This window comes from Hemitrygon akajei, chromosome 19 (genome assembly GCF_048418815.1).
Source record: "Hemitrygon akajei chromosome 19, sHemAka1.3, whole genome shotgun sequence".
NCBI classification, from domain to species: domain Eukaryota; kingdom Metazoa; phylum Chordata; class Chondrichthyes; order Myliobatiformes; family Dasyatidae; genus Hemitrygon; species Hemitrygon akajei.
The window spans coordinates 28,190,496-28,207,559 of NC_133142.1; the positions used below are offsets into that span (position 1 = coordinate 28,190,496).

The 17,064-nt window shown below is 40.0% G+C and overlaps 1 protein-coding gene across 2 annotated transcripts in view; it reads left to right on the forward strand.

Moving 5' to 3' along the window:
- synpra (synaptoporin a) overlaps positions 1–17,064 on the forward strand; it is a 294,470-nt gene that overhangs the window by 150,476 nt on the left and 126,930 nt on the right. The window contains exon 1 of one of the 2 annotated variants that reach the window (XM_073072307.1): positions 7,238–7,464. The exons of the other annotated variant lie outside the window; for it this stretch is intronic. Within the exon in view, the coding sequence (XP_072928408.1) occupies positions 7,441–7,464 (24 nt within the window). The 5' untranslated portion in view covers positions 7,238–7,440. Of the gene's footprint in view, positions 1–7,237; positions 7,465–17,064 lie in introns of those variants that run through there. 2 annotated transcript variants of the gene reach the window in all.

A 17,064-nucleotide genomic window follows, 5' to 3' on the forward strand; every position in this document is an offset into this window, starting at 1 on the left:
GTATGTCCCTGGTTCTAATGTAACATTTTTTGAAGATTCAAAGCAGTTTCCAATCTAACCTACTTAACTATTGAAAATACAAAATGGGAAATCAGTGCAACTGTTCAATAAGCAGAGCACAGAAGGAGAAAATGTGGCCCATGGTACCTCTGCTGGTTATTTGACAGAGTCACCCATCAAGTTCCTCTTCTCCCCTCTTTACCCATACACTAGAAAATTTCATTTTCCAAGAATCCCATTTCTAAAAATTATTGTACAAAGCAATGTTTGCCCACTTCCATCAGGGAGGAGGCTACATAGCAGCCACACCAGGTCCACCAGGCTCAAAAACAGTTACTTTCCCCAAGCAGTAAGGCTGATCAACACCTCCACCCACTAATGCACCCCACCATGACCCCCACCCCTACCACTTTATCAACTCCTGTCAGTCGCCATATGTACAGATCCTCCTGTACCTAGTTTTACTTTATGTACATAAATCAATCTGTGTATATAATCTATCTTATGTATTTATATTTATTGTGGTGTTTTTTGTGCTGCATCAGATCAGGAGTAACAATTATTTCATTCTCCTTTACACTTGTGTGTAGGAAATTATATTAAACAATCTTGAATCATGAAAGCTGTCCCTTGTTCTTTTCCTAGTTATGTTAAGTCTGTCATTTGACACTAGAAGCAGTCTCTATATTGCAGCTCAGACCTGTGTATGATTTTAAATACTTCCTCCTAGTATTTGCTTCATTATGGAGAATGGCCCCAGATTCTCTAGTTTCTCCACACATACGAAGGCTTTCCCTGGTGATAGTTAAGCACTATCAGCCCGAGAGGGAATATCTGTTTAATATGTCTCCGGTACATTTTTGACATTTGTGAACCAACACTGTCCCTATACCCAAGATAAAACAATATAATTTAGTTTACATTGGTTCTTCCCATCGTTCTCACTAAAATATATCCAATGCAAGTTTGAGGTCATCATCTGTGTTCTAACATAAGAATCAGTGTAAATCTGGCCCGAACATTGCTTTAGTTGTCCTGACCTGTCTTTTTAATTTGATGAGCAAATAATTGGAATTACTGTATGACCGAACACTGAATAGCCACAATTAAAGATTAAAAGTAAATTGGGAATAAATCCAAAATTACATGTAAACCAATGCAGGAATCATAATACTGTATGTAATTAACCAATGCACTTTGAGTGGAATGCAGGCAACAGGCCAGCATTTGTGTGTGTGGCATCAGTCAGTGCTCACCAATCTGTTCATTAGCTTGGTGCATGAATGAATGTCAGGGTTCCACTTTGATAATAAATTTACTTTGAACTTTGAACATTCACAAGGGTTGATAGCACAGGCAGTTCCATTTGAAGCTCATTGTGGTGATGCAGATTCTCACTTTCAACCTAGAAGTAAACCTGACCCAGTAGTCAATATACAAGAGTGTGACCCAATGCTATGAACACAAGAGATTCTGCTGGAAATCCAGATTACCATGCTCGAAATGCTGGAGGAATTCAGCAGACCAGGTGGCACCTATTGAAAGGAATAAAGAGTCGACGTTACAAGCTAAGACCCTTCATCAGGACAAGTTGCTGTGGTTTTCTGAGGCGATATTGGAGGTTCAAGTGGAGTTTCACACCCTTAACAGTGAAAGTGTTTCTGAAAGTTTTCCTGTCGCTGCTGTGGATTTGAGTGACATATGCACGGCTGGAAGCCTGTCAGAAGCATATTCAGAAGGCAGTGTGATAACATTAGTCCCTGCAACCAAAATCTGAAGGTCTGCATGCAATGGTGCATGAAACTCAAAGACTACACGCACATCAATAGCCTGGGCCAGTGGCAGGACTTTAATTTCTATATTTAATCAACTACTATCATAGTGTCAGCCACTACTCAATTAATCACGCCCATCACTTACATAAAAAACATCAGTGAGGGCTGTCACATAATATTCATCTACTCTACGCATCCTCACAAACTAGTAAGGTGACAGGTCTTGTGTGCATATGCAGACAGAAAGAGTCCAGCGTTTACCTTCAAAAGAAACTTACTCTTTATTACAAGCCAACATCCACAGAGGAGTCACTTGCCCTAGAATAAATGCTCTACAATCTAAAGTTTGTATTGTTCTTATCTACTTTTTCCCTCCACGACTGTTATAGACTTCCATTGTTTGGTATCAATGCTGTAGGAACCTCCTTTATTCCTCTGCTACAGGGCAGAGATGATTGATAAGTTATCTGACTGTAGATATCTGATCTGTAGGCTCATCCCCCTATCTCTTTCTGCTGAGGAACAGAACAAATAGTTCACAATTCCCTACTGGCTTTTGAAGGATAGAATTTCTTCATCATTTTGCTGCTGAACATTCAGATGAGAAATTTGATGGGCTAGCCTACGTCAGGGAGCATAATAAAACGAGACTGTCAGAAAGTCCAATTACTTTGCAAGAAGAGAGCCCAGCAGCAAGTTGTTATTATTCCATATACTCATCTTGTAGTGCAAGGCCTTCTATGTACATAGAAGTTGTAAACACCCCTTAACAGACTGTGGACCCAAAAATGCTGTTTGCACACTTCCATCAGGAAAGCGGCTATGCAGTATCCATGCCATATAACCATACAACATATAACAATTACAGCACGGAAACAGGCCATCTCGGCCCTTCTAGTCCGTGCCGAACACTTACTCTCACCAGGACCACTAGAGTCAGAAACAGTTACTTCACTCAAGTCATCAGGCTGATCAACAGCTCCAACCATTAACCCACTCCACCACCATTACGTAGACATTGTCTCGCATCACTTTATGTACATACAGTCACTCTATGTATAAGACAATTACTTGTACATTGTATTGTAGAGGATTGCTTTTATATTTATTTTTATCCATGTGCAAGGAGCAGTCTAAAATGCTGAAAGTCATCTTCTTCCTTTTCCTCAATGTCTTGAGCCTCATAATCTTTTCCTTCTGCTGTTCACTGTACAACACACAATAGACCACCATGATTCTTTACTCCAGTTTGGTCAGACACTTTAGGGTATATCCAGAGGCAGGAGGAGCCTTGGTCTACTGAACAAATCAGCAGCAACTGTGGAGAAATAGTGGTTGACGTATTTTTATTTCCAATGTCAAGCATCTATAGTACATTGCCGATGGTTGATCCACACTCCAGCATTTATGTGGAATACCACTCTTAGTGAATTCAGGTAATGCACTTGTGCGTGATAGTTTGTGCACTAAAGGTTTCAACAGTGTCGTCAGCAAATGCTCCAACACATCCAGAATGCTCTGTTTGGTTTGTTCTGGTACTTTGAATGCAAGTGGGGTTCTGCTAGAATACAGGGTATTGGCCTGCCTGAAACATGGCCCCCATTCACTTTCTAGTTTCACATTGAAGAAATGGAATCTCTTTACTGTCCAATTTGGTGCAACTAATAAGGAGGATATGCTATTCCTGTAGTCAATGACTGGATGCACCATAGGAAGCCTGTAATTCTGATATAGTAGCTAGATTTCTAAACTGGCTGTTCTCCATTGAGACAGATCAAAAGATGAAAAGGCCCTTTGAATGGAGAGCCTTAAGAAACTTGTTAGTGGAAACCACACTACAAGACTTTGAGAAGCTCTAAAGTTGGAAGGAGCTAGTCAGTCAGAAGTTCCCATCCTTGATAGCCAGTTGCAATGTGCTCTCTGCACTGTTCTGAATTCATTTTAAAAACATAAGAACATAGACATTGTGGCCCCAACTACCTGATCTGCCAATCGATTAGATTATATCTGTTTATTCACACTATGTTAACTTCCTGCCCTAACCCCATATTCTTTGTTTCCTTTAATATATAAAAATTGATCTTTCTGTGCATTGAAAATATTCATGAAGTTTCACTACCTTTAAGTTAAAGGACTATCTCTGTCCTCAGTGATTGACCCTTACTTTAAAACTGTGACTCATGATTCAGGACAAGCCAGCCAAGGAAAATTCATCTCTAAGTTGTTGTGAATCTCTGAGAATCTTGTACATTTCACTGAGGTTACTTCTCATTCTTGATTCCCACTGCCGGCTCTGAGGAATTTGTCCGTTCTCTCCATGATTGCATAGGTTTCCTCCCCGTTCCAAAGATGTGTGGTTAGGGTTAGTATGTTGTGAGTATGCTATGTTGGCACCAGAGGTCTGGAAAAACTTGTGGGCTACCCAAGATAACTCTTGTCAATTTGGATTGACATAAATGATGCATTCCTCTGTACGTTTCGCTGTTTTGATGTACGTGTGACAAATAAAGCTAATCTTTAAAATTGTTAATCTTGTAAATTCAAGTGATTTATCCCTGTCTGTTTAATCATGCAATAAAACTGCAGTCCCAGAAATCAGTCTGGTAAACTTTGCATTTCCTCTGTCGCAGGTGTGTATTTTATAAGGCGGAAAGCTCTGAGACATTACATGATATTTCTGATAGAGTCACAGTAGGGTCTTGTGTGATTGGAAGTGGACATCTCTGCTGCGATTATGTCTGGATGAAACAGGATATCTCAGTGTGGAACTTCTCATTTCAAAAGTTCAAAGCTCAAAATAAGTTCATTATCAAACTATGAGTATGTCAACATATACTAGCTTGTGATTCATTTCTTGCAGGTATTTACAATAATGAAATACAATAGGATTTACGAAAATATATAAATAACCAAGACTGACAAACAACCAATGTGCAAAATAAGACAAGTCATGCAAATAATAAAAATAAATGGATGTATTATATTAGGTTGTAGACTCCTTGAAAGTCCATAGGTTATGGAATTGTTCATCACTGGGGTCAATGATTTTATCTACGCTGGTTCAGGAGCCTGACGGTTGTAAGGTAATTACTGTTCCTGCACCTGGTGGTGGGGGATTTAAGAGTCCTATACTTCCTGCCCAATGGTAGTAGTGAGAAGAGAGCATGGTCTAGATGATCAGAGTCATTGATGGTAGGTGCTGCTTTCTTGTGGCAGGGCTCGTTGTAAATGTGCTCATTGTTGGGAGGGGGGTCTTTGCCTGTGATGGACTGGGCTGCCTTCATCACATTTTGTAGCCTTTTCCATTCCTGGGCATTGCCGTTCCCATACCAGGGTGTGATACGTCCAGTCAGGATACTCTCCACCTGCATGTATAGAAGTTTGCCAAGATTTTAGATGAAATGCCAAATCTGCGCCAACTTCTAAGGAAGTAGAGGCATCTTTCAGATTGACAATTTTCAGATTGACCCTCCAAGAAACTCTAGATTATACAGTGAACAATATCCTAATCCCCTTCCTTACTCACCTCACAGTTTGCTTTGCTCTGCATGCCCTTTGTCAATTCTACCAGTATTTCAAGTTAATTCAAGGGAATCTAAGAAAAAACACAGTAGTCCTGAAGCCTTGAAGTCATCAAAAGTCCTCGTCTCTGTGCACAACACTCTTTGCAGCCTTTTGATACCTGAAGTAACTAAAGAAATAATATAAACAGTTGTAGACATGTAGAGAGAAAAAGCACATAACCTGTGAGTTGTTAATGAACACCTCAAAATGTGATATGTTGATAGTGATAGTAGAAGGGAGCCTTCCTGTTGCTTAACAGAAGTTCAAGAAGCCTCTTGATTCAAGTCTGCAGCCAGCAGTTTAAGCGAGCATTAATGACAGAGATATCAAAAGAGCACCAGTAATAATATCAAACTTGCTTCTTTTCTATAATTGACACATTTGGGACCGCTCCAGAATATGAAACTTAAGCAGGAAGTCAATTCCTGTTGGAATTATGAAATAAATTATTCACATGACAGATGAATAACCAGAAATTCTCCATTAATAAAATGGAAACATACTAGCATATGAAATAAACTTTTGCAGTACAGGGATAAAGGTTAGATTTTGAAATTAGTTTAGTTTTACAGTGATTTAAATATGAGTGGCTTCAGCAGATTATGGTAAATCTTGAGTTCAAGGGAGTCACAAAAGTATGCCTGGTCCCCATGGTTGCATAAATTATGCAAATACTATCTCATTGATTAAAATGCGTTCCGAGTCGTTTTCCTACGTACTGTATATAAACATTTATTGCTTGGAAGAAAGCAAAATTATGCAATTCTTTACATGCCAGAAGAATAGCTCATGGGTTAAAAACAAATGATTGATTATAGGTGGGTGAGGTGCCCCATTTGTGTGTTCTGCATGAAGATATAGTTAAATGCCAGCCTGAACCAGTCAACCTGCAATCCTACCAGTACTCATGATTAATCCAATGTATTTATAAAATGTTTCACCTGAGTGACTCAGAATACTATATGAACTTTAGAAAAGGCATACATCACATAGTTAGTATTAAACATAAACAGTATCACAGTAGACATCTGAGACGTTATATGGGCTAGCTTAATGAAGAAGGATGCACTACAATGAGGGTCCTTGGGAATGGAGATGATGAATTCTGACCAATTTTGAACTGGCTGGCTGATTCTCCGCAGTAACTGCTGTGTAAAACTAAATATTCCCCTCCTAGTTTTGTGTTAATTGTTTAATCTGCCCCAGTGAGAATAACGGATAGTACCAACAACAAATGTAATACACAGAATATTGAGATCTATCCTCAGATCCAAAAACTAAAATTAGGTAAATACATCACTTGGTACAGATGATAAATGAATGTGTATTACTATTGAAAATAAAGATATATTCCAACATTATTTATTTAAAAAGCCTGAAATCCTGATATTAATCCCTGTTATGAGATATATGTATAAAGTATTGCTATTGATATGTCTATCTGTTAGTTCTTACTCTAAGTAGTTTATTCACCAGTCTTTTTAGTTATATCCTATTCATTTTTTTGTCTCTGTTGTCTAAAACTGTTTTAATAGCAACAGTTCCTTTGATAACTTTGATAAGTGCAGCAGGCACTCAGAAAGTAACATGAATATCTCATGCAGAATAAATTATTTGTCAGCGATCAGGCATTTTCAAAATAAAATGAGGCACAACATATTGCACTGCTGAAAAGAGATTTTTAATATGCTGTATTATATTAAACTTATGTCTGCTTTGAAGCGAGAGAAGTTCTCAAAGGCAAAAGCTGTTGTTTTATAAACTGCGTGAATCAAGAACCTTCCTGTTTTTGACCACCTTTATAAGCTGTCAATAGCTTTGTGGTTTCTGGAAAGTCTGCCCATTTTTTTTGCAGACTCAGATTCCTCCAGTAAGAATGCAGCATTTCTTCTCTAATGTGAATGTGCTGCCCTCAACAAATACAACTGAGGCAGTGCCAGATTTGGTATTTCTGTCTCTCATGTTGATTTTCTCTTTTGCTGTACATCTATTCTTAAAGTGAGTCTGAGAGATACTGTCCACAAGAAGGATTTCCAAATTTTAGCATGAGCCAGGTTCTGTTTCTTTGTGGAGTGAAAGTGGATTATAATTTTTTCTGTAAATGTGTATGGTGATATTTGCTCCGGTAAGTAAAGGATAATTTTTTTTAGCATCTGAAAGAAATTGTAAGCAATGAATGTTTAATTAAGCATTTTGTTGTCTAATTAGTTAAAAAATGCTTTTATACTTAACACTTAGAAGAAAATGTGTAGTTCTATTGGATATTAGAGTAAGTTATATTGTTTCCTTTTTACTTTGGTAAATGTTTCTGCATTCACTTTCTATTTATAAATTGCATATAGTATATTAATGATTGTTAATTTTTCTATCAGCTTAACTGAAAACCTGTAAAATGTGCGCTATATTTCATATCATTGTAAATTATTTGCTTGTTTGGTTATACTGAACATTGCTCTACAGATATTCGTGGCACACAGAAGAGATTATAGAATCCCTTGAAGCTGAGTTTTAAAGCAATAAAGGAAAGAAAGATAATAGTTGCTGCTTACCTCCACTACATTACCAGGAGATACCCATTTCTGAAGCCCCAAAAATATTTAAAAGAGATTTTTAATTCACTGATGAAACATTGACATAGCTTAAAAATGTATCTAGATGGCGTTAGGTCTCTAGAATGAGGCATTTTTGCAGTTAGTAGACAACAATTATATTTACTGATTTTTTTCAGCAACTAATGAAATAGATTCAGAAAAATAGAAATTTCAATCTTTATTTAGTACGAAAACTAGTGCAAGTAACAATCAATTTTTGACATATTAATGAAATCCTGTCTTTATATGAGATTTGCAAAAGGCTTGACAGTTTGGAACTATTTTATCAAGGAGATTGAGTGAGAATTTAAGGAATAAGATGAATTTTAAAAACACAGTAAAGATATCAATTGAGACCTTTCTACATGTTTCAAGTTGTGGTTGCCAATAATTTATTATGATGGAATTAATTCATAATAGAGGAAAAAGTAATTCATAGATCTGGCCAACATGAAATTATTTGCTCGTTATGGAATATGAGTTTCATCATTTAATTCCTCTTCAGAAGGCGATATTCATAAACTTCTTGAACCTCTACTGTCTTCATGGTGAAGGTACTGTTACATAATAATGGATTGGGAATTCTACGATTTAGAGCAAATTACAATAAGGTTTGACAGAGATATGGAGAAACTTTGATAAAAAAACTTCAGGACATCTTATATACAGATCACAGTGAGATTGTGATGTAAGGAATCTGAGGGAGGTGTATTGGTAATGGCTTATTATCGTCACACATACCAAGATAGAGTGAGAAGCTTGATTTGCATACTGTTCATACAGGTCAAATCATTACACAGTGTATTGAGCCAGAATAAGATAGAACAATAAGATGCAAAACCAAGTGTAAAAGCTACCGAAAATGTGCAGTGCAGGTAACCAATTAGTGCAAGAGTCCATCTTAACATATAAGAGGCCCATTCAGAAGTCTGATAACAGTGGGATAGAAGCTGTCCTTAAGCCTTGTCGTACACGCTTTCAGACTTTTTTATCTTCTACCTGATGGAAGAGGGAAGAAGGGATAATATCTGGGGTGGGTGGTGCCTTTGCTTATGCTAGCTATACCGAGAACTATAGGCCTATAGCAAGTCCATAAAGCGGAGACTGCTTCCTGTGATGAGCTGTGCTCACAACTCTCTGCAGTTTCTTACAGTCACATACAGAGCAGTTGCCATCCAGTCAGACTGCCTTCTATGGTGCACTGACAAAAATTGTTAAAAGTGCCGAATGTTTTAGCCTCCTGAGAAAGAAGAGGTGCTGGTGAGTTTTCCTGGCCATGTTATCAATGTGGTTGGGCCAAGACAGTTTATTGGTTAGTTTCACATCCAGGAACATGAAGCCCTCAACACTCTCAAACTCAACAATGTTAATGTAAATGGCAGCATGTGCACCACCCTCCTTTTTGGTTTGTTGACATTGAAGGAAAGGATTTTGTCTTTCTTGAATATCATTGAGGCCCTACCCACTGAGGCAACTAGATCCTTCCATTCATCAAACTAAATTTCAATGTTGGTCTGCCATTGCCATATATGGGGGTAGATTTCATCAGTCTCTGCACAGGAGCAAATTGAACTAAACATTGTACAATGATTTGTGAACTTCACTACTAATAAAGCTATAGGGAGTGAGGTTCACTGATGGAATTGAAGATAATAGGCCAGAGGATAATTCTCCCAAGGTCCTACTGTGATAGACTGAGTTGAGATAATTGGTATCCAACAGTCACAGCTATCTTCTTCGTGCTGGGTTTAATCCTCACGAGCCGAGAAATTTCTTCTTTAACTCCAATTTTATTCAAAACTCTTGATGCCACTATCAGTCCCATAGACACTTGTGTTAAGACTAGTCACCCTCACCTCAACTCTATAATTTAGTTCTTACATAAGAGTATAACATAAGAAATAGGAGCAGGAGTCGGCCATCTGGCTCGTTGAACCTGCTCCGCCATTCAATAAGACCATGGCTGATCTGGCCATGGACTCATCTCCACCTACCTGCCTTTTCCCCATAACCCTTAATTCCCCTACTATGCAAAAATCTATCCAACCTTGTCTTAAATATATTTACTGAGGTAGCCTCCACTGCTTCATTGGGCAGAGAATTCCACAGATTCACCACTCTCTGGGAAAAGCAGTTCCTCTTCATCTCCGTACTAAATCTATTCCTCAGAATCTTGAGGCTATGTTTCATGGTTGTAATAACATAGTTGAGATCATGAAAAGGGACAAGTAGTCCTGGCAGAACACAACTGAGTATGTTATTGATAAGTAAATGTTTGACAGCTTTATAGATGCTTTCTATGACTACTAGAGTTGACCAATAAAGTGGTAATTGGCCAGATCGGATCTGTCTTGCTTGTTGTGCACAGAACAAACTGCGCAAGTTTGCCCATTTTGGGGCTGATGCTCATGTTGCAACTGTACTGAAAGGGCTTGACTGAAGGTAGAGTTAATTCTGAAGAACATCTTCATTAATACAACCAGGGTGGTCTCTATTCCTAAAGCATCTGCTGCACTCAGCCATCTCATGACGTGATCTGGGTTGAATTGAATTGTCTGAAGACAAGTTTTGTTGATAATGAAGATGTAAGGAGATCTGCACTTACTTCAACAGTGCTGTTAAGGCACTGTCACTAAGGATGGGAAAGTTTGTGCAGCTCCTCCTCTAATTTAGTTATACACCACCGTTCACCGCCAGATGCGTCAGGTTCAAAGTTCAAAGTAAATTAATAGCCAAAGTACCTATATGTCATCATATATTACCTTGAGATTCATTTTCTTGTAGGCATTCACTGTGGGACAAAGAAATACAATAGAATCAATGGAAAACAAAGACTGGCAAATAACAAATGTGCAAAAGAAGACAAACTGTTACCTTAAGTTCGATAAATAATTAGATAGATAGATAGACAAATAATACTGAGAACCTGAGCTATAGAGTCCTTGAAAGTGAGTCCATAGCTTGTGGAATCAGTCCAGAGCTGAGGTGAGTAAAGTTTTTCATGTTGGTTCAGGAGCCTGATGGTTGAAGGGTAATAACTCGTCCTGAACCTGATGCTGTGAGCCTAAGGCTCCTGTGCCTCCATCCCGATGGGAGCACCAAGAAGAGAGCATAGGTTTCCAGCTTTGATCACATTCACTTGTAATGGGATTGTTGGACCCATTTAAAACATGCTACGTTAGTTGTTTAACATGTAAGTAATTATTTGTTGAAGATTTACCTAGTTCACAGCTTCAGCTCATTTTTTGAGATGATGCTACACTTGGGATTAAATTTTTATTACAACGCATCCTGTTAAGTGCACATTCTACAGCATTTTATTACTAACATAAAATATTTACAAACTTCTATATCCGTGGTCATCTGGTGCCAAAGAGTGACCATTGACACCATTTTTTATCATTTCATTATTGTATTATCATCACACCATAGATTAAAATTGACAAACTGGGAACAGCCAACCAATCTATCAACCTACACCATCTGGAAGAGAAACGCATTTGTCTGAGTAGTAGCACTTTCCAGAAACAGAATGTCTATTCTTGTACCATCATTGAAATAAAAAGCTTTTTTTCTCTTCTAGTTAGGTTATCTATATTTTAAGGGATTGTAAGCAAAATATACCTACCACCACCAAGCACTTCTTTCCCTACCCCCCACCCCATTTTCAGCTTTCCACAGGGATCGCTCCCTATGCAACTCCCTTGTCCGTTCATCCCTCCCCCCCACTGATCTCCCTCCTGGCACTTATCCTTGCAAGCGGATGTAGTGTACCTCGATTTTTAGAAGGCATTTGATAAGGTCCCACATAGGAGATTGGTGGGTAAAATCAAAGCTCAGGGCATCGGGGGGAAGACATTGACATGGATAGAAAACTGGTTGGCAGATAGAAAGCAAAGGGTAGCGGTGAATGGGTGTTTCTCGGAATGGCAGGTGGTGACTAGTGGGGTGCCACAGGGCTCGGTATTGGGACCACAGCTGTTTACAATTTACGTCAACGATTTGGATGAAGGCATTGAAAATAACATCACCAAATTTGCTGATGATACTAAGCTGGGTGACAGGGTGACATGTGATGAGGATGTTAAGAGAATTCAGGGTGACTTGGATAGGCTGGGTGAGTGGGCAGATACTTGGCAGATGACGTTTAATGTGAATAAGTGTGAGGTTATCCACTTTGGGAGTAAGAACAGGAAGGCAGATTATTATCTGAACGGTGTAGAGTTAGGTAAGGGAGAAATACAAAGAGATCTAGGAGTCCTTGTTCATCAGTCACTGAAGGTGAATGAGCAAGTGCAGCAGGCAGTGAAGAAGGCTAATGGAATGTTGGCCTTTATTACAAAGGGAATTGAGTACAAGAGCAAGGAAATCCTCTTGCATTTGTACAGAGCCCTGGTGAGACCACACCTGGAGTATTGTGTACAGTTTTGGTCTCCAGGGTTAAGGAAGGACATCCTGGCTGTAGAGGAAGTGCAGCATAGATTCACGAGGTTAATTCCTGGGATGTCTGGACTGTCTTACGCAGAGAGGTTAGAGAGACTGGGCTTGTACACGCTGGAATTAAGGAGATTGAGAGGGGATCTGATTGAAACATATAAGATTATTAAGGGATTGGACAAGATAGAGGCAGGAAATATGTTCCAGATGCTGGGAGAGTCCAGTACCAGAGGGCATGGTTTGAGAATAAGGGGTAGGTCATTTAGGACAGAGTTAAGGAAAAACTTCTTCTCCCAGAGAGTTGTGGGGGTCTGGAATGCACTGCCTCGGAAGATAGTGGAGGCCAATTCTCTGGATGCTTTCAAGAAGGAGCTAGATAGGTATCTTATGGATAGGGGAATCAAGGGATATGGGGACAAGGCAGGAACCGGGTATTGATAGTAATTGATCAGCCATGATCTCAAAATGGTGGTGCAGGCTCGAAGGGCCGAATGGTCTACTTCTGCACCTATTGTCTATTGTCTATTGTATAAGTGCCGCACCTGCCCCTACACCTCCTCCTTCACTACCATTCAGGTCCCCAAACTGTCCTTCCGGGTGAGGTCACCTGTGGGTCTGTTTGGGTCACCTACGGCATCTGATGCTCCCAGTGTGGCCTCCTGTATATTGGTGAGACCCGACGTAGATTGGGAGACCGCTTCGCCGAGCTCCTACCTTCTGTCCGCCAGAAAAAGTGGGTTCTCCCAGTGGCCTCCCGTTTTAATTGCACTTCCCATTCCCATTCCGACATGCCAATTCTTGGCCTTCTCTACTGTCACGATGAGATTACGCTCAGGTTGGAGGAGCAACACCTTATATTCCATCTGGGTCGCCTCCAACCTAATGGCACGAACATCAATTTTTCGAACTTATGGTAATTGCCCCCTGCTTCACCATTCTCCATTCCTTTTTCCCTCTCTCACCTTATCTCCTTAACTGCCCATCATCTCCCTCTGGTGCTCCTCCCCTTTTTCTTTCTTCCATGACCTTCTGTCCTATCCTATCCGATTTGCCCTTCTTCAGCCCTGTATCTCTTTCACCAATTATCTTCCCAACTCTTTACTTCACCACTCCCTCCTCCCCCCCCCCGCCGGTTTCACCTATCACCTTGTGCTTCTTCCTCCCACACCCCCCCCCCCCCCACTTCTAATCCTGACTCCTCATTTCTCTTTTGTTTATCAGTCCTGATGAAGTGTCTCGGCCTGAAACATCAACTGTTCCCTCTTTCCTATGGAGCATCAGCCTGGTCTGCTGAGTTCCTCCAGCCTTTTGTATGTATTGCTTGGATTTCCAGCATCTGCAGATTTTCTCTTGTTTCCAATTGATTTTTTTTTTAACTGTTGAAAGTTTTGCTGATAAAATGCAACAGAAAAGCTTTCCCTGTCTATTTCCAGCCTATGAGATTGAGTGATATAACACACTATACTATCTTGTCCCATAAAGTCTGTACTAATGAATGCTGCTGGTGAAATTACAAGGAACAGACAATGATACATCATTCAGGCTGCTTATCTTTGTCTAATACCCAGCACTATTTATATACTGTACATTTAGAAGTTCAACAATCTAATGGGGTACGATACCTTTCTCCATTTGATCATTATGACTCTTCCCTGACCAAAGTTTATGATTTATGCTAATACATAGGATGCATTTCCCAACCACAGTGGGGAAGTTGGGGGATGGGGCAGAGCTCAGGTGCCTAGCCTATAGGCTGTATCGTTAACAGACTCCATACAGAGCAAGTGTTCTGGTTGATGACTGCTGCTGGGGAAACTGCAGAAGAGGTATGGTCGAGGAGAAGTCAGAGAGGGCACTGGGGTTGTTAGTTTAATTTAATGCATTGGTGAGAATTGGAGGGAGGGGTTGGGGTAATAAGAGGTTCAGTGAAAAACTGGAGAGAGAGGGAAAGGGTTGAAGTTACAATGAACATACATAGAACATAGAAATCTACAGCACATTACAGGCCCTACGGCCCACAAAGTTGTGCCAAACATGTTCCTACCTTAGAAATTACTAGGCTTACCCATAGCCATCTATTTTTCTAAGCTCCATGTACCTATCTAAGAGGCTCTGAAAAGACCCTGTTGTATCCGCTTCCACCACCACTGCTGGCAGTGCACTCCACACACCCACCACTCTCTATGTAAAAAACTTGCCCCTGACATCCCCTTGGTACCTATTTTCAAGCACCTTAAGACTATGCCCCCTCGTGTTAGCCATTTCAGCCCTGGGGAAAAAGCCTCTGGCTATCCACATGATCAGTGCCTCTCATCATCTTATACACTTCTATCAGGTCACCTCTCATCCTCTGTCACTCCAAGGAGAAAAGGCCAAGTTCAGGCAACCTATTCTCATAAGGTATGCCCTCTAATGGGTGCTGTTACATTCACAGGGGTGCTCAGGCTCACAGACTGTGCATGAACAAGTCTTATTTTTTTGTCAGCTGCCAGCCATCCTGAGACCTGAGAAACTTATCAGCCGCAATTCAAGCTGAAACCCAGATTCGACCCTAGGCACTATTATAAAATGTTTAAATGAACAATGTGAATGAAGATATTTAACTCCTCCGGGAAGTAAGTTTCCTGTTTCCTATCCTACCTGTGTTAAAATCACAAAGTAGAGGCAGGTTTTGCCTAGGTTTCAATTCAAAATTAATTACCCATCTGAACCAAACTCACATATTTTTTGGCAGAGCGAATAACCCTCAATACCTGATTGCACAGATCCCAGTGGAAATACTCAGCTGATTAGCTAGTATCAATATGTGGGGGAGGGGGGAGATAGAGAGGGGAAAGTGTTAAGATTTCCTCATAGTGATTTCTGTCCGTTCATTAAAGATTAATGGTGTTTGGGCTGCTTACACAGAGATGAACTCCACTTCCAGTTTGGAAAGGATGGATTCTGCTCCAAATTAATGTCTTCTGCTGAACTTGCACTTGCATGTAGCCTGACATGGTTACAGAGCTTTGTGATAGGGTTCCCTATGTACTTTCTTCTAAAATGCCTTCAGTTGTCAGTAGCAATGTGGTAGCTATGAGAGTGAAATGCAGTGATGGTCAGCATCTTACAGTGCCAGTTTCCAGTTCTTGAGCATCTGAACTGCAAAAGAATAAAGAATCACAGGCAGAAGAGAGAATGAAAAAGCTCATTCCTTCTACAACTTATAAATTGTTACGGCTTGAGAAGGAAGCTGTGGGTAAGAAGGTGTATTAACCATGGGGACACCATGATATTTAATGGATTTGCTGTTGCTATGACCTCACTAACATCTGTCTCAGTTAATGGTAACCACTGTCATCTCGGAGAGCTTTATAACATTCAAGCACACCTGCACTTCTCTTGTTACCTGATGCTAAGGTGTTGGTTGTCATGCAGTCTGTAGCAGTGAGGTGGATGTATGTTGTAATTGAATAGTTTGCATTGTGTACTAACTATGAGACATGGGTTTGAGGAAGGCGAAGGGTGCAGTGGAGCCTATGAGTGCTTGGTATGATTAGGGTGTGGCTGTTGGTGTGAGAGGAGGTTGGGGGGGGGATGCAAAGTCTGTCAGGACCAATGATAAAGGTGGTAGGAAAGGCATCTAGGGATGTGTTCACTGACCGTGATCATGCATTATATCATTAAACCTATTTATGGCACTACATTCTGTACGTATCCTTGGTAATTGACTATAGATACTATACGTTTGGAGGGCATCCCAATACACTTAAAATAAAGAATGTGTCTCTTCCATTCCACTTCCCAACTGATGCATAAATACAATGTCTAAAAGTCTCCGAATTCCCTGTCTCTCAGACTGTGCCATTTCTTAATGTTTTGCTTTGCTCGGTTAAGTTGTAGAAAAGCAGACTGTAGATACTTCAGCATACTACATCGCCTTAATAAGATTAGGATTAACTTTAACTTGAGGACTGCTGACACTGGCTCCCTGCTGATGCATCCATTGAACAAATACCACAATCATTAGCTGGTACAAAAATAATGGAAATATACTGATAGATTTGGTTAACCATGGGTCAGAGGTTACTGAATTTATGTCTGTCTGTTACCACAACCATTTTTTTTGTTCTCCCAGCTGACTTTCCAAACCATAGCACAAAAAACTGCATGGGTAGATTTTCCATTTTGCCACATGTTTTAAATGCCTGTGCTGAACCAGCATTGGCAAGCTTCCCCGTGAGGTTGCTCACTGTGGGCGCTGCATAACCTGGAGTTGGAGGGAAGAATTCCAAGCCTCACTGACTGAGATCACTCTGTGGTTCATGTAATGAGCCAGGGTGGCTAAGCAATTATCATCTACTCTTTACATCCCTCAGATGATATTAAGCTATCCTTTTGTGATAATTGTGTTCATGTACAATTTACATAATGCAGCAACTCAATGAACCAGTTTAAGCATCATTGACATTTTTGAATTCCTTTCATTGCACTTACTTTATAGCAACTCCACTTCTGTCGTGAAAATGAAAAAAAAACTGCAGATGCTAGACCAATTCAGCAAGTCAGTCTGAATACTTGGTCTTTCCCTTTCCATAAATGCTGCTGGATCTGCTGAGTTTCGCCAAGATTTTCTGTTTTCATTCCACAAATACTGCTTGACAGCTGTGTTACAAGTATTGTATGGTGAGTGTATCAAATAAGTAAGGAGCATGAAA